We start from the raw sequence: 26,097 nt of genomic DNA, 5'->3' as shown, positions 1-26,097 counted from the left end.
GGTCTGTTGGAGTGCGGCATTAAAAAAAGAAGAAAAAAAAAAAACGACTATCCAGCAGCAAGCACCAGAGCCACGACTCTAACTAACGTGTTCGTGCGACTCCTTTATCCGTTTCTGGTTTATAACACAGGGGGGATAAACGTTAGCTCCACCCGCCTTTTTAATCGGTAATATCTCTGTGAGCGGTGCGGGCTGTTAGTTTAAAACAAAGCGGACCATCTTCTTCAACGGCTCAACGGCTGTCTTCGCCTCAGTAACCGTTTTTTTTTTCTTCTTTTACATATCGTTTAAAGAAGACACTTTCCAGGAGGCAAATGTCCATTTAAATCTGCCAAACCATCAGTAAAGAATCATCTCAAGGTGAGTGCTGTTATTTTAACCCACATTTGTCACATTCAAACGGTCTGCCACGCGTGAAAAGGCTGAAACCACCAGTGGAAATGACAAAAGGGTAGAAAGGCGAGGAATGCTATGTCTTCAGGGGCAAACTTTGGGTGTGGATTAACGACAGCTAGCTAGCGGATGGTAGACACTTACACCCTTAGACACGGGTTTTCAACAGCAAGGCTTTTGGAAATGTTGTCATATATATTAAATAACCCAGTCGAGGAATCTTAATTTGGGCTTTGTACGGAAGGTAGGCCAAAAAAAAAAAAAACAACAACCAAAGAGGGCAGTCTGGGTGGCTGAAGACTGGTGGAAGAGGACATTTTTAATCATGTTAGCCATCATCTCTAAGTCAGAGCCAACAGAGAAGCTTTTACGGGACAGTCTTGGTGTTTAAAACTAAAGCGTTGGGTGAATTTACCTTATTTATCCTCTTAGAAGTGCTTTTATCGTGGCTGCTTTAAATGTTGCTGCCACTTAAAGCTCTTTAAGAAGACTTTTTATTTGGTGAAACACACGTTTTAATGTTCTTTTTGTGACTGTTCTCCATGTCAGTGCCATTTTTAGCTCTAAAATTATAATACAGAGGCTTTAACTGGGCTTCGTTCAGGCTGTGAGCTAGACTAGACATTTTTAATCGTGTTAGCCATCATCTTGAAGCCTTTTTGAAGATATCTTGGTGTTTAAAACTAAAAGGTTGGGTGGCTTCTTTGAATGTTACAGCCACGTTAAGCTCTAAAATCATATAACTGTCTTCTTGAAGTACAAACATATACTTTTACAACTCTGTGGGAGGTCTTGAGTGTTTTTTTTTTTCTATTTCAACTCCTAAATCCTAATACACAAGCTTAAACTGTGTTTAATTCAGATTTTAAGCCATCATTATACAGTATTTATCACGTTAGCCATCATCTTAAAGTCCAGACTCCCACAACGGAGGCTTTTACAGACATCATTTTATGGAGAAGTAGTGATTTTATTGTGACTATTTTGAATGTCGCTTCCTTTTTAAGCTCTAAAATCACACTTCAGTGACTTAAACCGTCTTTGGTTCACTTCAATCTGACTTACTTCGTAGATTTCCCACAATAACATCCATTTGTCCACAAAAGTCACGACTTGCGGACAGTATCCTGACAGAGACCACAGCTGGTCTTCACATTATGGACTGTGTAAACTGTGATTGAGGGCCCTGTAAGTCCAGGACATCTTGCTGGTTAACCAGAGTCTCTTGTTGAGCCTTGCCCACAGCTGTGATTAAGAGACTGCAGTATGTAAAAGTTGGACAAGACTGGTCCTGCCTGCCTGCCTCGCTCGCTTCCTGTAAAGGAACTGTAGCCTCAGGGTGTTATTTTTCTTCCCCCGTTCTCTGGTGAATTTAAAAGTTAAAACCAGTAATCTGTGCTCACCCTGCTCTCTCTGCAAGGCCTAATATAGTGACACGGGAATAAATAATTACCGCCCTGGCTTGCCTTATAGATGGCATTGTAATAACATAGCCACAGTGTCAAATCAAAGTGCGAAAAACACACACATGTGTTTGATGTCGCACAGTGCATGCAGATAATACACACCAGGCCTGGTAATTGCAGACATAAAGGGGAGATGTGTCTGGCGACTGCTCCCGGTGCATCTCTGAGTCACTTCCCTTAGTTACATTGTTGTGTTGTTTGAGCTAGCTAGGAGTGTCCCGGGGCAGTTTCAAGGGTCACTTTGTGTTACTCAGCACTAGGCTTTTACCCCCCCCACTGACTGGTCAGATATGAGGCATTGATGACGAGTCTTCCGGTGATAGACGTTCTCACAGCAGAGAAAAGATCCCAAATGCCTGAGAAGAGGAGTCATGATACACAAGAAGGTTGACAGATCAGCTGTAGTTGCTCTAATTTAAAAGACCTACGTGAATCACTTTATTTACAGGGTTGTAAATGAAAGGCAGCCTTGGCTCGCTCTTAACGCAGAGCTTATTTAAGATCGCTCCGGTCGTGACATGGAAACGAACTCGTGTGACATCAGGCCGACTGACTTCAAGTTGGAGAGAAAAGAGAAATAATAGCCCCTCCACATTTCAGTGGCCTCGTTTTCCGTGACATAGTATGGAGTTTGTTAAGCTGGAATGCATTATCTCATCTTTCCGAGGCAGGCTGGGAGATCGGGATCGCCTCCATATGACGGGCATACCCCCCCACTCGTGTCCCACAGTTCGTTCTACAGGTTTAAAATGGATTTAACTGTTTCCAGGACACCATTTTGTGTCTGCTCAGTCTGTCAACGTGTATGAGAACTTCCCAAATTGATTTAAGACGTTAAAAACACACGTTAAACACGCTAGACACATGTCAGAATGATCACATCTCGTCTTTCGCGTCGCTGGTGCTGGAAATGTAGAATACCAGGATGTTAAAGTCTCGTCCAAACAAACAACAAACCTTTTTCATGATTCTTTTAACAATTTTTATAGTCAGCTGGTTGTCAGTTGGTTAAATTATGGACACCAGAACAAACACATTCCCTCTTTGATGCCTTTGTCCCAAAAAAACACCAGTTCAGCTGTTTTCAAGCCGTTTAGCCTGACACTGCTTTGAGATTTATGTCAAACCTCATGGCAGATTGTGGATGCATAAAGCAGATACTACTATTCGTAGGTTGGGTTTCCTTTAATCATGCTGTGTTTGCAGCCATAAGCGAAAAGGACTTCCTGATGAAAATCCTGTCGAGAGGGAGACGAGCGTTTCCCTGGGCGTGGTTTAATTAAGGAAATGGACGGGGAGTCACGCCGCGTTGTTTGTGGACCTAATGGACCGAGAGTGGACTGTGACTTTCTGCAGCAGGTGTGGGCCGGCTGCCTGACCGACTGGGTGGCAAACAGAGCTTCGAGGGGGGGGGGGGGGGGATGGGAGGGCACTCGGCTTGTTCTGTGGACGACCAGATGACCCACCGAGCAAGAACAATGCAGACTTGTGCTCGGCACCACCTTTGACGCAGAAGATCTGAACGCTGTAGTGCAACATTCATCGTTGATACAGCTGTCAGTTCCCAAAGCTACATGTGGAAGTGGTTAGGCTTTCACTTTGATATGAATTATTGATATTAAACAATAAAATTATGCACTTATAGGAAAAAGTGCTCATTTTAATGCTCTTAGAAAGGATTTTTGTCTGCGTCAGTACCACTTATAGCTCTAAAATCATAATTCAGTAGCTTAATCTGACTGTGATCAGTTACTAACCATTTTTAATCACGGTAGCTATTATCATTAAGTCAAAATATAGTAACACAGAAGCTTTTACAACTGTAGCTTGGTGTTTAAAACTAAAATGTTGTGTAAATGCATGTTTTCAGTGCTCTTAGAAGTAAAAAATGCATATTAAACGGCATAATTTTGTACATATAGACAAGGCAAAAAGCTGGTGATGGACTTAAGCCCGTTTAAAATATGAAGTGATTTGCTTGTCGGCCATCACTTTGTAGCTGAGGCTTGACAATCATCTCACAGGCTCTGGTTCCCTTGGTAAGCCTTTCAAAATATATTTCTCATCCCGAATGTTTACAAGGGAGACGAGGAGAATATAAAAAAAAAATATATTGCTCCTCCTGTATGGACGGAGCTGGCTCTTCTTACTGTCTTAATGCGCTCTATTTTGATCCAAGCCATCATTTACCATCAAACGTGGTACATTTGATGCTACTCCCGGACAGTGTTTCCTTGGTCTATGTTTGGGGAACTCCAGTTTAGTCCATCTTGGTACCCGCCTATTTCTTGTCACCAAAGGTTTGTCGCCTATCACCACTAAAACATCCATATCATTAATCGGCATCTTTTCCTGTAAAGCAGCAACGTATTTCAGTTCAGTCTGACTTTTTTGTTTCCCACAACATTGATTTGTAAACCAAACTTGTGACTTGTGGACATTGTGTCCTGAAATCAAATTAGATCCGAAACAGTTTGTCAAGTAAGTGTGGCTAGAATGGTAGTGATGTATATGATAAAACCGCAGTTATTTCAGGGTTAGATGCACAACATTAACTGCTGTCTAGTTTTCTCAGTTGTGAAATGTTTTTTTCTTTCGTCTTTTGTGGTGGGAAACTCTTTCGGTTGCACTAAACAAGCATTTTTAAGACCGAACCTTGGGATTTTGAAAGTTGTTCTCTAGTTTTTCACATTTATTAACAAATATTTGCGTAACTAATAAAATAAAAAACAAATGCAAGCGTGGTTTTGGATGCTTTTGCTTACTTATACCATTTAGCCACAGTTAGCTCCACAGCAAGAGATCAAAATACAGAAAATTGTACGGCCGTATATTCAGTTATAATTTAGAGTTAATGGATTGAATTGTGTAGGGGCGAGGTGTTGGGAAAAAGAGAAGTTCAAAAGACGACACTACCATGTGGGAGTCGGGGCAATATGCACTTCTGTTTTCACAAGGACAAAATGTGAGCCACACAAACCCTTCTGCTACACAGTGTGGTTAACCTCGATCTGCAAGAAACAAGAAACCATCGAGGAAGCTGCTAGAGTTGTGGTATTTTTTATTTTTTTTTTTGCAGCACAAAGGTGACACGTTGGCATCTGTTCTGTTGATATATTTCTATCGTGTGAACTGTTGTAAGAAGAGTTCGTCAGAGGAAGCTGTGCATCAGCAAAACACATAAAGCAGGAAGCTGTTTGTGCATATTACTCTGCATATCAGGGTTTTTGGATTTACCATGACCTGGATGACTGAGAACCTTCACAGACAGATTGTTTAAGGTTGACACTGAGGAACATGCAGGGGTTCTAATAACTTATTTTATGCCTAAAAACATAACCCTTTTTTTTTTTAAAGAAGCACGGCTCTGTTCCATAAGTCATAAACTCTTCCACATGGAGGAACATTTGTGGGCCTGTTTGTTGAGGCGTGGTCGTCCACAGTCTCGACGTGGACTTTGTTAGGGGACTCTAAACGCTCACACATGTGCTTTGCTCTACCTTTAGGCAACGGCAGGCCTGTCTGTTCACAGCTGTGTGCAGCAACGAGCCACAGACGGGTCAGGGAGGTCAGATAATCTCCTGAGGTGTGTTTTTGTCCTTAATCAGCTCTTTCACTTGACGAAACCCACATAATTGACCAGGGTGCTTTGTGAACGTGTCTGTTCTGCCTTTAACTTTAAGTTACATTAAGTAGTTACTGGTGCAGTAGACGAGTACCATGGCCACGCTGAAAGGAAGTCTCCAACCTCAGATGAATGATTGTTGAATGAGAGGTAAATAAAAAAAAAAAAAGTGGTGGCGACACATGTCTGCACAGTCTGTTGTTTGAGTGTCAAGCTGACCTTCAAGTAGAGAAACAGTAGAAGAAACCTCCTGTGACTTTTGAAAACATAGGATTTATTGTTGCATCAGGCTGCAGTCATTTTCACTAGAGTGGAGTTAATCCTCGCTATAAAAATGCCATTTCATATCTGTAATATTGTGATTACTATTCTGGAAAATCAGTGTTTAACATTTTGCAAACAAAATAACAAGCAGTCTGTTTCTGGTTGATGCCACGTGTCAAATACCTGGAAAAACACAGAAACAAAGACTGATCTGTATAAACTGATCTAAATGATGCAGCAACGTAGTGGCTCAGTAGGTAGAGCGGGTTGTCCACGAACCAAAGGGTTAGCGGTTCGATCCCCGGAACGTGCCACATGCCGAAGTGTCCTTGAGCAAGACACTGAACCCCTAGTTGCTCCCAGTGCGTGGCACTGGTGTGTGAATGTGTGTATGCTTGTGTGAGCGAATGGGTAGATGTGTCTGAGACTGTAAAGCGCTTTGAGTGCCAATAGGTAGAAAAGCGCTATATAAAAGCAAGGCCATTTACCATTTACCATTTATAATGGACTGTCTTTGTCTAAGATGTTTTTAGGAACCATATTCTTACAATATGTATGTCATTATCGTCTAGCAATGCAGAATGCTTCTTACACCATAAAGGAATACCACTTGTATAGTAGTAGTACATCAGTGTGACCCTGATCCCTGATCCCTGAGGCCTGAGGCCAACTTTCAGACTGCAGATTGAATCAAAACACCTCTGACCTGTCTGATGCTGATGGCAAACACTGGACCATGACAACAAGTGGAGGACGGAGTTTCAGTCGACTCTTCCCTGAAGCTTTTTTAAGAAATTCCTGATGGCATTTGGGTGGTCTAGTAGCCTAGAATCTAGACGCGCCCCTAGCGGCAGCAAATTACATTTGACCTGCGACCATAAGTTCCGTGAATTACGCGTGAATTCCCCCCATCCTGCTAGAACTACCAGAGCGATGGCTGCTGCTAGCGAACAACTTTCTTTCTAATCGGCTTTGGCCGCCGCTCTGAAAGACTTGAAGTTAAGCTTTTCTCTGAGAAAGGAACTCTCTTTTCCGTCGCTCTGACTACGTCACCGTCTTCGTTGCTCTGATTGGTTGTAGCGCTATCCTATTGCGTGGAGAGGGAGTTTGAAAGACAACCGTTTATCCCCCCCCTCCGGTTGAGCCCCGTCTATGGAGAGTGCCCAGACCCTACATTTAATGTGGATCTGGCTCGTCTGGCTCGTCAGGCTCGTGGTCTAGAGCAGTGGTTCCCAAAGTGGGTGGCGCGCCCCCTAGGGGGGGTCGCAGAGCCATTGCAGGGGGGCCGCAGGGCGCGGATCGTATTAGAGGGTGACAATTTTCCGGGACGCCCGCGAGTTGTGATATTCCAGCGGGTGTCCCGCGGTACGGGAGTCATTTTCACAGGACGGAGCCGGAAAATAAATAAAAAAATGACGCTGCAATGCGGTGAGTGCGCCCAATTTTAGACAACAACATGGGGAGCGGGACGGGATTTAGGAGTCTTTCCCTCGGGATTTCGCGTGAAGATTTTCTCATGTACCAACGGGGGGTCCAAGCAGAGAAAGTTTGGGAGCCACTGGTCTAGAAGGTCACAACACACCCATTGTGTATGGGTTTGTTGACATCGTTCTGTAATTACTCCACTAGAACATTAGTCAGCTGTCTTGATTATGTCTGTTTACTTAAAACAGTGGTGACTGGGACTGAGCGAATGTTGAGCAACAGTTATTTTCACTGGAAATCACCGCAAAGCAAAAAAAAGAGAAGACGTCTGAGTCGAGGCAGGAGGGAGAATGTTTGGTAGCTGATAGACGTGGTGGTGGTGGTAAAGCGTTTTTAGTCGTCAAATCGTAGTTGCAGGTTGCGTCTGGGGAGGAGCATTTTATTTTAGTACTTACTTGATATAAATCTGGTGCAGAACAAAAAAAAATTGGCTTAAGACTTAAGAGCCATAGCGATCGATGCTTTGTGCTACTACAACCACAGGTCTTTTATTTGAGAGATGTCTGGCCGACCGCCGTTTCAGTTGCCGTACGTGTTCTGGAAATATGCTGAGCAGCTCTGGCTATTATTAACAGAAGCTGGATCGTAACGAAACATGGTGACACTAACACTGAGCACCTCTGTCTTCTCCAACCTTACCATACAAAGTCATGGCCACATACAGTTTATCCCTGTTTGTCTAAATATTAGTCTCTCGGCTCCTTTATTGGGACTGCTCACACGCTGTGGTATCTGCTGAGGTGAAGACGAGGGTTAAGAACATGTCTGTGAAAGAAAGCTGACGACACTTCCTGCACTTCTATTGTAATACATTCATGAGATTTCAATACATTCATATCTCCACAAGTTGTTCTTCCTTTTTTTTTTTTTAAAGCAGTATAGTTGAGGGACCAGACAGATCATCATGCCCCGAGATTTATACCACAAATGTCTGCGACTAATGGAGAGTCTGAATTCCTTCCAATCTGTCAACTCTGTGCAATTCGCTGCCCCGTTCAGGCCAAACCCCAGAGCGGTAAACAGAGCGGCTCTTTAAGAATGCAGGGGTGGAGCCGTCGGGGCGTAGAAACCCTTCGCAGTCGGTGTGGGTTTTAATTTTATGAAGACTTTTTGTGTTGTTGTGCGTTTAACTCTCGGTTTACAGCTTAGCGTCAGGTTTAAGAAGCTAAACGAAAATTACTCTGCAGCTTGTTGTTCATTTTTAAAGTTTAATTCACCTTAACTATCTGAACACCATCATGTTTTTCTTTCTTTCATATCAGTATCATACTTTATGGAAAAACTTGCGTTTAAGTCGGTCATAAGGACTCATTTCACAGGATGTGTTTTTTTTTTTTGTGGCTGCAGCACACGTTTTCTCACGCTGTATTTCACCCCTTCTTAAAACTACTTAACTGTATTTCCGTTGTGTAAACAAACAACAACAAAACAGGCTATCTTGGAGCAGAACTGTCGACTTGGCTGCTGTGAAAACAGGATATTTCCTACGCGTGCCTTACTGGGTCAAACACACACAGAACGCCATGGTCTGAGTCTGAGGACTGGGCAGCCAGTCAAGGAAGTGTGTCACTGGAGTTGTGGGGAATATGGCAGACGCTCAGTAAGAGGGAATGAAACGGCCTGACCAAATATGGGAATGTGAACACACCTACCTCTTCTCTTTTGTTGAGAAGAAAGGCTCTTCAGATTTTTATCTTTGCTTACTTCTGTTGTGTGTGGTGTGAGGGCATCGTAGGACTGAATAATGATAAACCACAGTTTATTCCTCTCTGTGGTCGTATTGGCATTAGAGATACCGCTGTTGGAGTCATTACATGTCTGCTCTTAGTCATCATGAATCACTTTCTGATAAGACTTAACAAATTGTGTAAAGGCTGCTATTAGTTGGTGGGTAAATCATTCCCAAATTTGAATTTGGGTGTAGCGACAGGACGAGACTAGTAGTGATGTGTTGATAAGAAACCACAGAGTGCTGAATTCAAACCTTGAGCAGATTGATGTGGGCTGTTATAAGTTTAAACTACTCTCAGCTTTAAGGCAACACGACCAACTGGAGCGACTAATGCGGATGATTGGGAGTTATGAGTCAACCGTTTATGGCCGGGACACGTCTCGCCCCTTGACTCGGCGTGCTTATGGCGAGCTTGGAGCATTGGGCGAACCCAGATGTAGCATTAGCGTTGTTGGTGGTATTTTCTTTTCAGACAAAAGAGCGGTGGCATTAAGAAGAGCTAGCTCCATTCATACACTAAAACTGTTTTCTGAAGCGTGGGCTTCATGTGGTAATCTAGATTGTATTTTTGTGGAGACCATCTGTTTTGCAATTATTGCTTTGAAGATGAAAGATGGTTTAAAGGAACCGTATGTAAGAAATGTATTTCAATTAATCATAAAATGGCCCTGATATGTCACTAGACATGAAGAAATCATGTTCATTTCAAATACTTATATCACTGACAACAGTGGTCCGGCCAGGATATTGTCATTTAAAAGTGAAAGTTGCTCCCCTCAACTGATGTTGATGTTGTCATGTTGTGTTTTGGCCTGAGGCGCCACCCTCAAGCTATCTACCAATCACGAAGTCAGTAGAGTTTCGTCTTACGGGTTGCCAGCTCTGCTCTAGTTACCACAGCTGCAGCTACGAACGTGTCGGATAAAACATGTATAACGTTACGAAACCTAAAAGACCTCGTTATGAATCCGAAACACGTCGTGACAAAGTCCGGAATTGACCCTCGACTTTTGGATGCTATATTCTACCATGTTTGTTGGTATAGGCTAAAAGCCCCGTGCTTCCGTACATATAGACAGTGGATTTTCCGTGGTCGCCCGTGCTAAATGCGTTCATAAAAAGCTTTATATCGCACCACTAGCAGGGTATGAAAACAATCTATGTTCCGACTCTACTCAATCTATGTTCTTTACGAAATATTTGGCTAATCGCCATTAGTACATTTTTGCGATACATAATTACTTCGCAAAACTTCTCTCATGAAGCATAAACTTTATTAACAGAAAAAAAAAAACCTTACTGTGTAGGACTCGTCACTTGCCATTGGAAGCTCCTTGTAGCAGCCTACGTTCCTGCTGGATCCTGCAGCTTAGCTGGCAACCTGGAGTCAGGGGGGAGGGGGAGGGGATACACCGTTCTACAGTATTTTGAAAGTGATTGCAGTACCAGTTTTGGCCACAATCCTACATACGGTTCCTTTAAGATCGTGTGCTGTGTAGCTGAATTGCAAAACATACTGGACTAAAACCTGGTTTAAAAAAAAAAAAAAAAGAAGATCATCTAACATGGCTGTGTTTGAGGTGAAGGGCAAATAACCACACTTACTTGTGTTTGCGCAACTATACAGGTGTATATATAACTACACAGGAAACTATAATGGGTGTGATCCCTGGTGTTGCTTCCGTGCCACATTAAACCTTGTGACTGCAGTACATGCTTACTTCAGCTGTCACCTATTGTTTCATGCATTTTCTTCCATAGCGTTGAAAACATATGTTGCATATAAGTTGTTGCTTTAACCCAAGTGGTGAGTTACGTTGTGTTTCGTTTCACAGATGGATCTGCGGCTACTTTTAATAGCGACGCTATCGGCAGTCCTGTGTGGCAGCTGGGCTCAGCAAGGTAAGCTTGTCTAGTTTTGCTTTGTTGTTCTTATCACGACTGTAAAATATTAACTAACTCTAGTGTTGTTTTCAGGTACGACACACACCACGGTGTTCGTTCCTCCCCTTCAGACTCCATTGATTATTATTCTTTTGAATGTTTTAGACACAAGTTTTCAATCATAGTGGTTGAATTTCATCCATTTTTAGTCTTTTAAATATTTTTCCTGGACTTAATGACCATGTTGGTTGTCTTGGTTTACTCTGGGAGACTTTTTTTACAAGATGAAGTCATTGCTTGGTGAGCTGCCTGGAGCTTTTCCCAGCATGACTCAGTTTTTGTGAACGGGGAAGGTTGTGTTTTTCGGCCAAAAGCTGGTTTGAGTTAGTGACCTAATGGAAACAAAGAACTGTCCTGGCTAAAAAGAACTTGTCTCTTTTCAGAGGGAAGCATATGCATCAAGGCCAACGCACAGTCATGTGGGGAATGCATCCAGGTCTCTGAGACATGTGGATGGTGCACAGATGAAGTAAGTTGGGATCGGTGAGCTGATCGCTTTAACGGTTTTAACCTTTTATTCTTGGCATGACGTTATACAGCCTATATAGTCTCTGTCAAGAATAATTTACAACACTGTCACCATTGACATTTCAAACATATCTGTATAAACAAATACATTCCACATTTAGGTTTCTTTTAGGACAGCGATTTACATCTCTCAGACTTAAAATCACACAACTTGTTCTTACCCCATAAATACTTTAGGAGTTAAGAGATTAAAGAGTTCTTGTTCATGTTTGCCTTCCAGCCAGAGACGACTAAAACCACAACTGCTCCATTAATTGCAAACATCAGTGCTGTTGCTTCTTGTCTTGACTGGAAACCTGCACTGAATGAAGTCGTTTAGTTTGATGTCTTCAGCTCCTGACACGAGCTTTCTTGCTGTGGTGGCAACCAACCACGGTGTTAGACAAGAGCGGCTTACAGGATCATGAACGTGAGGTTGAAGCGAGACCTTCTGTCACTCCTTCACAGCCGGGACGTATCAGTCGCCTGATGGTTAAAACCAGTAGCAACAGACAATGGATGTGGACCATATTAATACTTTTCGAACCTAATCCGAACTTCTTTTAACATGAATTCTTTGAACTATTTAAAACAACCTAATGATAATATTCATCACAAAAGTGTAGACCTAACTGAGAAACAAGTTTACTGTGTTCTATAAGTAACTGGCAAAGACAGTGTTAGGTTTAATTTACCTTCAGTGGCTTGAATGGATTTATCTGCTCAAGGTTGCGTCCACCTTCTTACATGGTTAATGTTTATAAGGCTATATGTGCAGAAACAACCTGCTTATCAACTTACAATACTCTGAGAAGTAGCGCTGCCGTGCTAGCCATTAGCATCTGCTCTGGAGAGTCTTTGAGTTCTTGTTTGATGAGGACACAACAACGACTCCCAGTCCACCAGCCAACCATCAGATGAAAGCCACTGTAATATTCCTAATACTATATCTATTATATCTATATATTTGGACACTAACATAATTAGAGAACTTGATGTGATGTGTTGTTGGAACCCTTATCCACATCACAAATGTTTTTTCTTTTGGACCATCAGTAGCCCCTGAATATCTTCTCAGTAAAGTTACATTAACTGGATCAGTGAGACTTCATTGGAAAGCTTGTCCCTGTAATTTGATCTAATGACTAATTTGAGTCTTTCAGCGAGCAGGTAAAAACATCTCAGGGTTTGGTGTTTTTTGTCGATTGTGTGTACGTCAAGACGGAGCTGCATTCCTGTTAAGTCTTGTCTGTACTTTGCAATCAGACTGACGTGTGATATCCACCACTGAACTTAAGACATTACAAAATGATTGCAGGTTTTCGTACAGACATGTTTGCTTTTTTCTTTTTTACCAGAAAAGGTTAGGTTTTAACCTGAGCAGTTGGACCATAAAAATGCTCTGAAAGTAGTATTTTCCGTTTTAAAATAACTAAACTGAATCTTTCTCTGTATGTCATGCTGTTTTCTGAACACATCCTGCCAACTCCATAATCTCATTTGGTTCTGTTAACCAGATTTTATCTGCTGCGTGCTGTGTGGGCACTATTTTTGTTTTGACGGACTACATTGTCGCGAGTTCTCCTACATTTAGTTTCATGTACGTTTAATTTATATTCAGGCCTCCAAATGGATCATCTATTCCTGTTTGATTTCAAGCAGGAATTCAGGTTCCTTCTGGGAAATTATAGTACTATCACTGTTAAGCATCAGACAACAAACATGTAAACCAGTAAGAGACATTCTTGTACATCTACACAACCTTTCTAGACGTTAGATTATATTTTTGTGCTCGTGAAAATCAGGTTATCAAGGCACAAATGTGTTATTATTTACATGTAAACTGAACCTTTGTGGAACATTTTTGTGACAGATTACATTCATTGAACATGAAGATTTCCTAACACATTAAAAAAAAAAAATAAAAAAAAAACAGAGGACACAATTTCTGGATAGTGTTTTGAGTAATCCCTTAACAACCACTTCTGCTTTCTGCAGAACTTCCTCACTGAGGGCGAGTCCAAGTCGGCTCGCTGCGATGATCTCGAGTCCCTGAAGAAAAGAAGATGTAATGTCACCAAAATCGAGAACCCACGCGGAGGGATCGTCATTAATGAGGACAAACCCGTCACCACTCGCAAAAAGGATGTGGCTGAGAAGCTGAAGCCCGAACAGATCACCCAGATACAACCTCAGAAACTCACCCTGACACTCAGATCTGGTAAAAAACTGACTTTAGTCACCTGCATGTTATATAAAATAGTCAATATTTGGACAGTTGACTGGTATAAGGCACTGAAGGGTAAACCTGGCCACATATAAAGCGATTCACTCGTCGTCCATCTACTTGTAGCTCTTGTAATCTAAGTTGGTCGCTAGTGGATTTTCCCACCTCGTATGCTTACCAGGTAAACAAGCAGAACATAAAAAATTCTACTGTATGGACAGTCTGTTGTAATTACAGGAAATGGTGTGGTGCAGGCAGGTTGACATGTTTTGTTGTTATTCATTTTTATGTTTTTTTTTTCCCCCCCCCATCCTTAAGGTGAACCTCAGACTTTTGATCTGAAATTCAAGCGTGCCGAGGATTACCCCATCGACCTCTATTACCTCATGGACTTGTCCTTCTCCATGAAAGATGATCTGGAAAACGTCAAGAACCTTGGTACTTACCTCATGAAGGAAATGCAGGAGATCACCTCAGACTTCAGGATCGGTGAGGAAGAGTCTGCTCCCCCGTAAATAATAATAATAATAATAATAATAAACTCCAGAAAACCTCCAGGCCTGAAGCTTGGTTTATACACCTGTAAAGGATGTCGTATGTCGTAGCAGTTGTAGACATTCATACTTATGCACTGGTGTGTCATTAACTGAAATCACTGCAACGCACAAACGTAGACGGTGTTTAAGACCAATTGAATTAATTTTCTGCGCTTGTACTAAGAGCATTTAGATTAATTTTGGACCCATCGCAGCCGTTTCATTCACATTCTCCTCTCTTCCATTTAGGTTTTGGATCCTTTGTAGAGAAGACGGTCATGCCTTACATCAGCACCACACCAGCCAGGCTCAAAAACCCCTGCACCGGGAACCAGAACTGCACCAGCCCCTTCAGCTACAAGAACGTCCTGAAGCTCACGGAAAACGGCAACGAATTCAATCGGCTGGTCAGTGAGCAGCAGATCTCAGGAAACCTGGACTCTCCAGAAGGCGGGTTCGATGCCATCATGCAGGTGGCCGTTTGCGAGGTGAGGTTTTTAGTGGTGGCCTGTGCTGTCACCAGTCAGGAGATTAAAGTTTGCATCCTTTTTTTTATCTAAAACGCAGACGATGAGACCGTTTTTGTCTTGATCTCAGGAGCAAATTGGCTGGAGGAACGTGACTCGTCTGCTGGTGTTTTCCACCGACGCTGGTTTCCACTTCGCTGGAGACGGAAAACTGGGCGGCATTGTCCTGCCCAACGATGGGAAGTGTCATCTGGAGGACAACACGTACACTATGAGCCACTACTATGTATGTAATTAACCTTGTATCAGCTGGCCGAGTGTGAGAGCAGTTACCTTCCAGCTCTTATTAATAATTGTTTGTGTGTTCCTGTGTTTTGTAGGACTACCCCTCCATCGCCCATCTGGTCCAGAAACTGAGCGACCACAACATCCAGACCATCTTTGCTGTAACTGAGGAGTTCCAGCCTGTTTACAAGGTTTGTGCTTTAAGACCGCTGACCTTCATGTAGTTCACGTGATATGATTCAACTGTGTTCATTCCCTTGTTGTTTTTTCTGTCACTTGTGTCTCTGACAGGAGTTAAAAAATCTTATTCCTAAGTCTGCTGTCGGCACTCTGTCCTCTAACTCCAGCAATGTCATCAAACTCATTATTGATGCCTACAACGTAAGTGTGACTCGACCAGATCCTTTTATTGTGAATTCAAACTTCAGTTGTTTCATATTTTTACATCTTAGCTTCGTTAAAATACACATCACTGCAAAGAGACTGTTTACACGTAGAGCGAGTCTTGACTGCACAAGTTTATTGATCGAAACCTTACAGATTATCTCTACATGTGAATTACCAATGTCATGGCGAGTATTTGATCTTTCTCGCCTCTTTGGGGCAGTCGCTGTCATCCGAGGTAATCCTGGAAAACGGCCGGCTGCCGGAGGGAGTTTCTATCAACTACAAGTCCATCTGTAAGAACGGTGTGGAGGGAACAGGGGAGAACGGCAGGAAGTGCTCCAACATCTCCATCGGAGACGAGGTAAAGACGTTGCTTCTTGTTGTTTTACTTTAGTTTTAAACTTTTTATTGTGTCTGTGAAGGTTCTCAGTGATCCAGGTCATTGTTTAACCAACTGGAGTTTCTTGAAGATGTTTCATCCAAGTAACTTCTTCAGTTCTTAAAGACTGGTGGGGAGTTAGGGTTTTAAATAGGAACGTCTGTGGGTGTTACCCATCAGAAACTCGCATTAAATGGCTAGATTAAATGACAGGTGGTTTGAAAGAGGAGTATAGGAAACGATCTTTGTCAAATTGGAAAATCCTTCTCTGAATAGGGGACGTGGAGGGGACGAGGTATAATCTACAAAAGAAGCTACTTGGATGAAATGTCTTCTAGACTGTACAAGTCCAGTTGCCTTTTGCATATTGTGTAGTTGAGAAGAGTAAGGAGCTTGTGGATAATCTATGTCTGGAACATGTCACAGTGGTCCTCATGTGTAAACTCCTCTTTGGTTGCCAGGTTTCGTTCAGTATCTCCATTGAATCCCAGAAGTGTCCGTCTCATGGCAAGTCTGAGACGCTTACAATTAAACCGCTGGGCTTCACTGAGGAGGTGGAGGTGGTTCTGAATTTCATCTGCGACTGTGAGTGTGCCAAAAATGGAGAGGAAAAGAGCGAGAAGTGTAACGAAGGCAACGGGACCTTCGAATGTGGAGCCTGCAAGTAAGTGTCAAGGCAGGAAGACGAACTATTAGTGATCTGGGGGGTTTGTTGTCTCAAAATCACATCCATTGATTCAGACAAGTGTTATTAACATTTAGTATATTTTATTTTTTGTCTCCTTTAATTATTCTATGCTTGGAAATTTGGTGGCACATATTACAACAAAAACACTTTTGGTCTGTGTCAGGTGTAACGAGGGACGTATTGGGCGCGTTTGCGAGTGCAGCAAAGACGAAGTCCGCACCGAGGACCTGGACGCCAACTGCAGAAAAGACAACGGCACAGACATCTGCAGCAACAACGGCGACTGCGTCTGTGGAACCTGCGAATGCAAGAAGCGTGAGAATCCTTCAGAGGTCTACAGTGGAAAGTACTGCGAGTGCGACAACTTCAACTGTGACCGCTCCAACAACAAGCTCTGCGGAGGTGAGCGTTAAAAGAAATGGCGCCGTTTGAAAGATTGGCTTATTTGTGTTTTTGGTAAGGTTTACCGTTGCCTCTGCTCTGTTAGGACATGGGCGCTGTGAATGCAGGAAGTGCATCTGCGACGCCAACTACACAGGCAGCGCTTGCGACTGTTCTATGGATACCACCACCTGCCTTGCCAAGAACGGGCAGATCTGTAACGGCCGTGGTGAATGTCGGTGTGGAATCTGCAAATGTGACGACCCCAAATTCCAAGGACCAACCTGTGAGATCTGCCCAACCTGTCCTGGTGTCTGCCCCGAGCACAAGTGAGTCTGAAGTCTACGAAGAGTCATCCAGGTCATGGTAGACTTGAAACAAAAGCAGTTAGACACACTCGTCCTCAAAGTAAAATATATCTCTGAGCTCCAGAATGCACTTGAACTCATCAAGCTTTGTTTTAGATAACTGAGACTGAAGCATTATCGTTCAAACACATACAAAACAGAACTGAATTCAGTTTAAAGCATAGACTGTAGTAGAAGTGGACACCATGTCAGCTCCTTGAAAGTGAAGGCGAAGCATGTGGAGCTCCCCCTGGTGGCCGGCTGCGGTGTAAGCTCCACCTCCTCCATGTTACAGTCCAAACACTACAGTTAAATAAAAACAAATAATTAAAGCTGGTTTCTGTCATTTTAGGTAGTTAATGTAGTGCTGAACATCTCCACCCGTGTCTCCACAGAGACTGTGTGCAGTGCAGAGCGTTTGATGCTGGTGATAAGAAGGACACATGTGACCAGGACTGCAGTTACTTCAAGCTGATCAAGGTCAGTCACCGCGATAAGCTGCCACAGCCCACCGACCAAAGCTTCCCGCTGTCCCACTGCAAAGAGAGAGACGCCAACGACTGCTGGTTCTACTACACCTACGCTGTCAGGAATGAAACTAAGGAGGTGTACGTGGTAGAAACACTAGGTAGGGTCGGGTTAACTCGGTTATGTGTAGACAAATTATTTTATCATTAAGTCGAGCAGTAGATTCATCATTGCATTTTTTTTTTGTCTCCCGTGTTTTAGAGTGCCCGACTGGACCTGACATCATCCCCATTGTGGCCGGAGTGGTGGCGGGTATCGTGCTGATCGGCCTCGCCCTGCTGCTCATCTGGAAGCTGCTCATGATCATCCACGACCGCAGAGAGTTCGCCAAGTTTGAGAAGGAGAAGATGAACGCCAAGTGGGACACGGTGAGTCGGTTACACCACTTTCACCTTTGGGTTCAGGCTTTTTACATCGTGGACATCTACAGTAACATAACAATAATTACTTCACTAATAATTTGGCTGTCCTTAAGTATGAAAAGGATTAAATTAAAATAATCTGGAAGAGGACTAAAAGATGCAGAAGCCGACTGAGAGACTCTCTGTCTCTATGACCCTGGTCCACCCCGGCTTCATGCACTTCTGTTCGGTCTATGTTCTCTGAGGAAGTGGCCTCCTGCTCAGCTCTCAGTGCTGCCCCTCACTGTCCACATGCTGCAACTGCACCACCATAAAAGGCAATGAAGCAGAGAAAGAAGGGGACTGGTGTATGACCACTGATGGAAACAACTCAGCTGCTGCTTCTGCTCGCTGTGTGACAGTCACAGCTGCAGCGTTAGTCAGAACCGAAGCGTTCGTGGGGAATTACTTTAAGCATATTTATATACAATGCTAATTAAAGCTTTGGCATTTCTTCCCGTAAACCTGTATTTTTAAGGCTTAAAACAGATTATAGGAAGTTGGGAATCACTATAATATATATTGCTTTCTGGACTTTTTTCCGATTCTATGCTGAATGTTTTTACTCCAGACTGTTGTCTGTCCTTTCCACTGCTTTTATCTGCTTCTCTTCATTCCTCTTTCTTCTGTTTTCATCTTCTCCTTCTTCACGTTAGCAAGGGAATCCCATTTACAAGAGCCCCATTAACCAGTTCCAGAATCCCAGCTATGGGAATAAAGCCGCCGCCCTTTAGGTCAAAGTTTGTATCACTCGCATGTGTTTCCTGTCTGAAGAGTGCAGTTTTACATCTGATAAGATGACATGTGAACGTGAAATAACTGCATGTTGCTTTTTTTTATTGATATTAACAGGAAATATCAGAATGATTAGATTTATGAATTAATTGATTCATTTTCTGTAACTGCCTGTCCTCTGGAGGTTCACGGGGGGCTGGAGCCTATCCCAGCTGTCATTGGGGCGAGAGGTGGGGTACACCCTGGACAGGTCTCCAGTCTATCACAGGACTAACACAGAGAGACAGACAACCATTCACACTCACACCTACGGCCAATTTAGAATCACCAATGAACCTAACCAGCATGTCTTTGGACGGTGGGAGGAAGCTGGAGTACCTGGCAACACAGATAAAACAGATAAAACATACATGAGATGTATGATTTACACAAAGAAATACACATCTATTAAATAATTTTAGTCCTGTTTCCGAGCAAAGAAAATAAAGCATTTCCTGTTTCTTCTGGAACATGTCCCGTGGCAACATGGCCTCTGTTTATTATGTTTTTTTATGCGACATATAATTAACATATAATTAATAATCCTGTCCAGTGAACGCTATGCGTCTCCAGATATGTTGTATGACCGAATAAAGGCTTAAATATTTTAATGTTAAATGTTTTTAAGCTAAATTAATATATTAAAAACAGGGTGACGTGATTTCACAGGAAACGATAAAAACAATCTTCTTATTTTGACTCGGTTTTAAGACATTCTCTGATTTATTTACAATGATTTGAGGAAAGCACAGTGTACCATGATCTAAACAATACAGCACCATGCTCTGCACCTTCTCCATCACCTTTATACATAATTTAATAACTCTGGTAGATAATAATTACGGATAAGTTTTCTGGCTCCCCAGTCTACGAGTATCGACCAATTCAAGTCCTGATGTGATCTTCAAATAAACACTTTTTTCTTACTTGTATTCTCCAAGATAATGTGTGCACCGTGCGACTGTATTTTAAATCAAATAAATATTTCTGTCATACTAAATGCAGTGTGGAGAGAGTAGCTCATACCTTGGCTCCAGAAAACCTGTGTTCTCTACTCCTCCAGAAATGCTCTAGTCATCCAGCGCCATAAACTCCCTAACCCTCTCTGGAGTATTTTTCTCCTCGACGTCGTCTCCAGGAAACTTTTCTCTTCTTTTAAACACAGCGTTCAGTGTGCGACCTTTGCTTGAGTGTACTTGACGTATCCCGTTTTGTGGACGTAATTGTTTTTGTATGTGGCAGTCGGGATGTCCCTAACAATAACCACTACTTAACTTTGCAGCTTTCGTACAGTTTGCAGTACTAAGATACAAACTGATGTAAAAATTAACATTATATGATAATCCACTGATTGACGTTAGGACTCTGACACACCGAGTGGTTGGGTGGTGGTTTTCTGGCGTGTGTGTCTGTAACACTAGTTCTTTTTGAAGAGATTTCTCTGATTGGCTGTTGAGCTTTCCAACCTGGCACACAAGAAAAGAAAATGGTGAAGAGCATACAAAGGGCTTTTCTGATTTTGTTTTTATCTCATCAACATTATCATGTGAGAAGCATGATTCAGGAGAGAACATCTCCGTACGACCGTTTGTAGTTCCTCCTAGCCTCCCAGCTAACCGTAGCTCTTTTAGTTTACCCTTTATATCACGAATACATCCTACTCCTGCCACATAAGAAGCCACTTGGATGAGTGGTGAAAGTCCAGCTGCTTTTGTTTTAGATTTACATCCAGTTATATTTCAGTCTCGGCTACAGATGTAGAGGATACAGCTGCAGCTTAATATTTAACCGTTGGCTCAAGCTGCTAAGATCTCTACTGGAAGCCAAGCTCCGTTAACAAACTTCATTCTCACGCTCCAGCATGGCTTTTTTTCGTTTGACTTTTTAATGTGATCATGCTGTTTACTCACTCTTCTATCTCTCTCTCTTTTTGTCTGTGTTTCTCAGGGTGAGAATCCAATCTACAAAAGCGCCGTAACAACGGTCGTCAATCCAAAGTACGAGGGCAAATGATGGAGCTTGGGCTCCCTCGTGGACAACACTGTATGGAGAAGAGAATCCGGGCTTGGATGGGAGCGGGTGGGAGGGGAGGGTTTTATAAAGCTCACTGTTTGTTGTAGTCACCAAATGATAGCAATGCATTTTGCCACTCTCCGTTTGTTTTACTAACTTGTTTTTTTTTTTTTTTTTCTATGCATCATCTGAAATGTGTACAGTCTGTATAAATGTGGGGGTTTATGTCTTTTCTTTATTTTGAGAGAGAGAGAGAGAGAGCGAGAGAGAGAGTGTGTTTTGTAGTTTTTCAGGACTGGCAAGGTTACTGAAAGCCTAGCTGTGCCTTTTTAAAAACAAAAAAAAAAAAATAGAAGCCATCAGTGTTTTATGGAGAGTTGAATTGGATGTTGATAACGGGGAAGCAAATGAAGAGTTCCTTTCCAAATGATCCTGTGGTTGAATAGGAGACAATCTGTCTCGAAAACAGACGAGCAAAGGTCTCAAGATTGATTTGCTGTCCGAGCGAAGGTCTTACCGTGCCTGTGATCATTTTTACTGAGTACGCATCGCTCTTTTTAAACGTCTCTTTGGAGTGAACTCTTCAAATGTAGCAGCGGGAGTGGCAGCAGTGAAATATGTACAGTACGTTTTAGGGTTCTGTGTAAAGCCATACATGTATTCACAGAACAGGCTTGAAGGCGATGTTTGTTTTAATCCATCTTGAACAATCATGTGTATCTTTGTCTAGAAAAGATATTTCTCTCGGGCTGCCTTTCTAGATGAAAGGGCATCGGTGTACAGTAGTTTTACTGTTCGGCTCCAGGTTTTACTTGCTTAATTTTAAAGCCAACTCAGGTCCTTAATTCTTTGCAGAAATGCCAAATACACACAAATCTGCCTTATTTGCTAATTAATTTTTGCTTATGTTGAAATACATTGTTTTACTTGTAGGATATGAATTTGGGGGTGTCCCCTATCCGTCAGTAATTCCACCCAACACCTTAGCGGTGCATCGATCGAAACATTTTTATTGAATAGAAATGGTGATCATGTCTTTCAGTGGTTAGAGAACAATGTCTTTGTCTCTAGAAATTTAGGTTACAGTCAAGAAAAGTAGGTTGCATCCATCACCATTTGTTTTTAAGTGCCTTTTTTTTTCTACAACACTTTCACATTTGCAATTCTGTTTTCTGGAATTATTTATTGAATAAACCTTCAAAATAATTTACCCCAATATGATTTGAGGATCATAGTGGATTTGTCTTTAATTTAATGGTGTGTTTGCCTTAACATTTACACTTTTTACCAGGATGGGAAGAAATTATATGATGTTGTTTCAGCAAAACAAAGGTTATTGACTCATCATCCAGACTTTGGGAGGCCAAGATGTACTGTCAGTTTGTTTGTTTTTACTAGTTTTGCTCAAGTGTGATATTAAATTTGTTTTTATCAGCTGTTTTGTCTACAAAATGTAATATGAATCTGGTCACTAACGGAAAAAAACATAGCAGTTAAGCAGGGAGGGAGGGTGTAAACTATATAGTTTATATTATGAACCATTTTTGTGCTAATTTATTAGGAAACTTATTTTTAAAGAGAAGATTAGAGTATTAAGACTTGCTTTTAATAAATTTGTGTGTGGTATGCAGCTTATTTTAAATAACAAACTTGGAGAAAACCTATAAATAAAGCTTTATTTACTTAATATATCAAAATGTATTAGGAATCAGGTCAGTAATGAAAGACAAAGGTTAGACTGTGCTTTAATGATGGTTTATTTACATGTTATGAACAATATTTGTGCTAGTTTTAATCATAAAACGTTATTATTTTTATTTAAAAGACGAATAATTAAAACGTTTAAACCTTAAAAGCAGATACGCTGGAAAATAAAATGTACAGAAGCAAAATAGAGCTACATTTACGGTCAAATAATGTAAACAAATGGCACCGCTACCTCTAGTTTAGCATACGGATGGACTAGCCACAAGCTAACGCTGCTAACGCGCTTGCTAACTTGACGTCGTCGGCCAATCACGTTCCGTCCCGCCCCTCCCTCGTGGAAGCGTGACGCCGCGATCCCAGCGCTCTCCACAGGTGATTGGTGGCCGCCGCCGTCCAATCACAGCGCGTCTCTTACAGCAAAGTTGTTAACCCCCAACAGTAGCACTTTGGTTTCCACCTCTCTAGTTTCAGCCTGGCTCCTACATCGACAGGGAAATACACTGAGCTTTCATCGACCGATATGTCCCGTTTTGTTGTTGTTTATTTTTTATTTTTTATTTTTTTGACGCGGTGAACGTTAACCGGAGAGCGGCTCCTCCTTGGCAGGACACCGGCTGACCGTTGGGTTTTCACTACGGGGGCAACTGGAGCAACTAGCAGCGGCTAACGTTCGTGTTAGTTGACTCCCTCTGTGGCTAGCTGCTGCTGCGCCGTGTTGCCTGTCGTTTCTTCTTCTTCTTTTTTTTAAAAAAAAATAATAATAATAAACTTCTGACTTATAGAAATGTTTCTCATCCGCCTTGAAACCCTTTACGTGTGCGGAGCGATCGACTTGGTGAGTATTTTCCTGTTATGTTTTCAACTTGGCTCGATGTGGTCGCCTCAAATTAAAAAAAAAAAAAAAAAAAAAAATAGAAAAGAAAAGAGGCCATTCGTGTGATTTAGTGTTTTTTATTTTTTATTTTTTTTTGGCATCAGATGATTTCATACACGCAATCAAATTCCTGGCTGGTCAGCTGGATGCAATTCATCACCCCCCTAAAAAACAAACAAACAGAAAAAAAAAACAGCAGAAACACAAGTTCCTGATCACTTTATGAGCTCTCGAAGCGAGCAGGATGTGATATCTGTCGATTCAGTGTCTTTTTTTTATTTTTTTATTTATTTTTTTTATTGGTGTAAAACAAAAATCAAATTCACTAGTTGACAAAATTGATACTGATCGTGTTACTTTGATGGAGAGGTCTATTTCACATATATATCAATCCTCGGTGTTTTTGTTTCATCACCTCGGTTGGGAAATGTGAACATACTAGCTGGATTATTAGGCTTTAAAAGGGTGTGTGGCTGAACAGTGCCAGGCTGCTCCTGTGGTCTGGCACGGAACTGCTTGGCCCTGGCCTGCACGGGTCTGGATCATGCCTCATGTCCCTCCTTTATTATCCAACACACACACACACACACACCAGCCTCACCAGATCAGATGTAATGAAACCTTTAAATGATCCGTAGAGATGAATCCCTGATGGATAGATGGACGGATGGATGTGTTACAGCTTGCCTCACGGTGTCATGATCATGTGGCTGTAGTGCTGTCATTACTAGTTAATAATCATCACCACATACACGTCCACATCTCCTCTGCTGGCTAATCTGATGCAATGTGTTTCCCGTTCTTTGCTGCGATTGTGCGAATTCTTTGGCTATTGTTGGACAAACCACACCCACATGGCAATTTTTTATTTATTTATTTTTTTAAGCACGGCTAGCTCAAAGTATGTGAGCTGTGAAAAAGTGCTGTGTTTTTCAGAATCGCACATTTCCAGGTCACAAACTTGGGGAGTATCTCAGCCTAACTCTTGTCCTTTTGCATAATCATAAAACACTGCAGGCCCCTGTCCTCAGACTGGAATGATTTGCATTTTCCCTCAAATTAAATAAGAATGATGAGATGTTAAGTCATTGAATCAGATCGGCATATGTGAAGGGGGATTATACGCCGACATTTAAACCACCGACCTGTCAAGTGAGTGGCCCTGATGACCTGAACGTTGCTGCAGACCAAGCGCACCCCCATGGCAACGGCAAGGCGTTGTTCCTTGCATCCCGGCGCCGCGTGCTCCTCCCCCCCCGATAAGCGACAAACGCGCACCTGACGCTCCGTGTGATGCAAAAGAAACGGTGATTCATCGGACCGCCTTCTTCCAGTGAGTCCACGGTCCAGTTCTGATGCTCGTGTGTCCATTTTAGGAGCTTTTACCAGTGGACATGGGTCATGGGTCTCCTGACACCTTTCTGTCAGAACCAGCATTAACCTTTACCGCGGTTTGAGCTACAGTAGCTCGTCTGTGTTGTTGGATCCTCAGCGGTGATGTGTTACAGGCCGCCCTTTTCCTTCCTTGGACCACTTTTGATAGGTACTGACTAGCCTGGTCGTTACCATCCTACGTTTCCGCCCAAAATTTGATTTCGGTCTGGCACGGAGTCTGGCCCAATTGCACTTCCGTGGTTCGCGTGTAACCGCGCCAATCAGCGAACAGTTGAGTGATGACGCGGAACTCGCCTGCCGAATTGCTTGTAGTCCAGCGAAGCTTGTAGTTCAACAGCATAGCAACAATGGCGACGGAGGAAGAGACGCTAGAAGCCATCCGCGAAGTTGTCTCAACTCTCGAGAGCATCACGGAATTAAAACCAGAACAAGAGGCTTGTCTTGTCAATTTTATAAATGGCACGGACGTCGTAGCTCTCCTTCCAACTGGCTTTGGGAAAAGTTTGATTTATTTAACTGGAAGCGGAAGTGGTAAGCGTAAGAGCCTGAACTCCGGCGCACAATATACGTCATTACCAAACGTTGCTGATTGGTTAAGGGAACTCCAATGATTTTAAACCTCAAAATAAGCATCCGCCCATTACGGAGACAGATTCCTGTTACATTGTGCCAGACTAACGTGCCAGACCGAAATCAAATTTTGGGCGGAAGTACGTAGGATGGTAACGACCAGGCTAGGTATTGACCACTGCAGGACAGGAAAGCCCCACAGGAGCTGCAGTTTTGTAGACGTTCTGACCCAGTCATCTAGTCGTCCTTGTCCATTTTCCTGCTTCTAACATCATCTTTGAATCCAAAATGTTCACTTGCGGCCTAATTTACCCCCTGACAGGTGTCATGATAGTCAGATATTGGTGTAGCCCGAACTCCCCCCCAGCCCACGTAAACCTGGTCTGGATTCACTCCACTGGGAACTGATTATGCTCCAGTCAAAGATCTGCCAGGTCAATCAAATCATTTGGGTGAGCTTAATAATAATAATAATGATAATGGACCTAAAAGTAACAGCAACATGGTCATACACGTCAACTGAAAGGCAATGGGGTTGAATTTATTTACAACAAAATGTCTCTGATTGGTTGGAGGACTGTACAATCGCGTGAGGAGGTACTTTTGTCTCTGTGTCGGTTGAAACGCAGCCCACAGTGAAATGGTGTTACTAGAATCATATTCTGATAAAAATAGAGTTTGGCTAAACCAGACTATCATCGGTGTATACGATCAGCTTCCTT

At 42.4% G+C, this 26,097-nt stretch overlaps 2 protein-coding genes across 2 annotated transcripts in view; both read left to right on the top strand.

Moving 5' to 3' along the window:
- LOC311489707 (integrin beta-1-like) lies at positions 1–22,265 on the top strand. The gene is made up of 17 exons (XM_084546909.1): positions 1–167; positions 294–360; positions 10,801–10,867; positions 11,293–11,378; positions 13,415–13,637; positions 13,962–14,132; positions 14,429–14,667; positions 14,777–14,932; positions 15,027–15,122; positions 15,223–15,312; positions 15,539–15,679; positions 16,159–16,361; positions 16,549–16,787; positions 16,873–17,095; positions 17,509–17,741; positions 17,843–18,009; positions 20,764–22,265. The coding sequence occupies exons 3-17, from the start codon at positions 10,801–10,803 to the stop codon at positions 20,827–20,829; spliced, it is 2,400 nt and encodes a 799-aa protein (XP_084403035.1). The 5' UTR covers positions 1–167; positions 294–360; the 3' UTR covers positions 20,830–22,265.
- A 751-nt stretch (positions 22,266–23,016) lies between these two features.
- LOC311489284 (enhancer of polycomb homolog 1-like) overlaps positions 23,017–26,097 on the top strand; it is a 29,698-nt gene continuing 26,617 nt past the window's right edge. The window contains exon 1 of the mRNA XM_084546297.1: positions 23,017–23,371. The gene's annotated coding sequence lies outside the window, so the exon portion shown is untranslated. The remainder of the gene's footprint in view (positions 23,372–26,097) is intronic.

Source organism: Chelon labrosus (assembly GCF_963514085.1).
Source record: "Chelon labrosus genome assembly, chromosome: 6".
NCBI lineage: Eukaryota > Metazoa > Chordata > Actinopteri > Mugiliformes > Mugilidae > Chelon > Chelon labrosus.
Note: the sequence above shows the minus strand (reverse complement) of the source record. Positions and strands in the feature narration are given on the sequence as shown.

Excerpts from the sequence above, each read along its gene's own strand:
- LOC311489707 (XM_084546909.1), top strand. The coding sequence starts at position 10,801 with ATGGATCTGCGGCTACTTTTAATAGCGACGCTATCGGCAGTCCTGTGT. Across the intron at positions 10,868-11,292 it reads TGGCAGCTGGGCTCAGCAAG|AGGGAAGCATATGCATCAAG; the intron begins GTAAGCTTGTCT and ends GTCTCTTTTCAG. Across the intron at positions 15,123-15,222 it reads AGTTCCAGCCTGTTTACAAG|GAGTTAAAAAATCTTATTCC; the intron begins GTTTGTGCTTTA and ends TGTCTCTGACAG.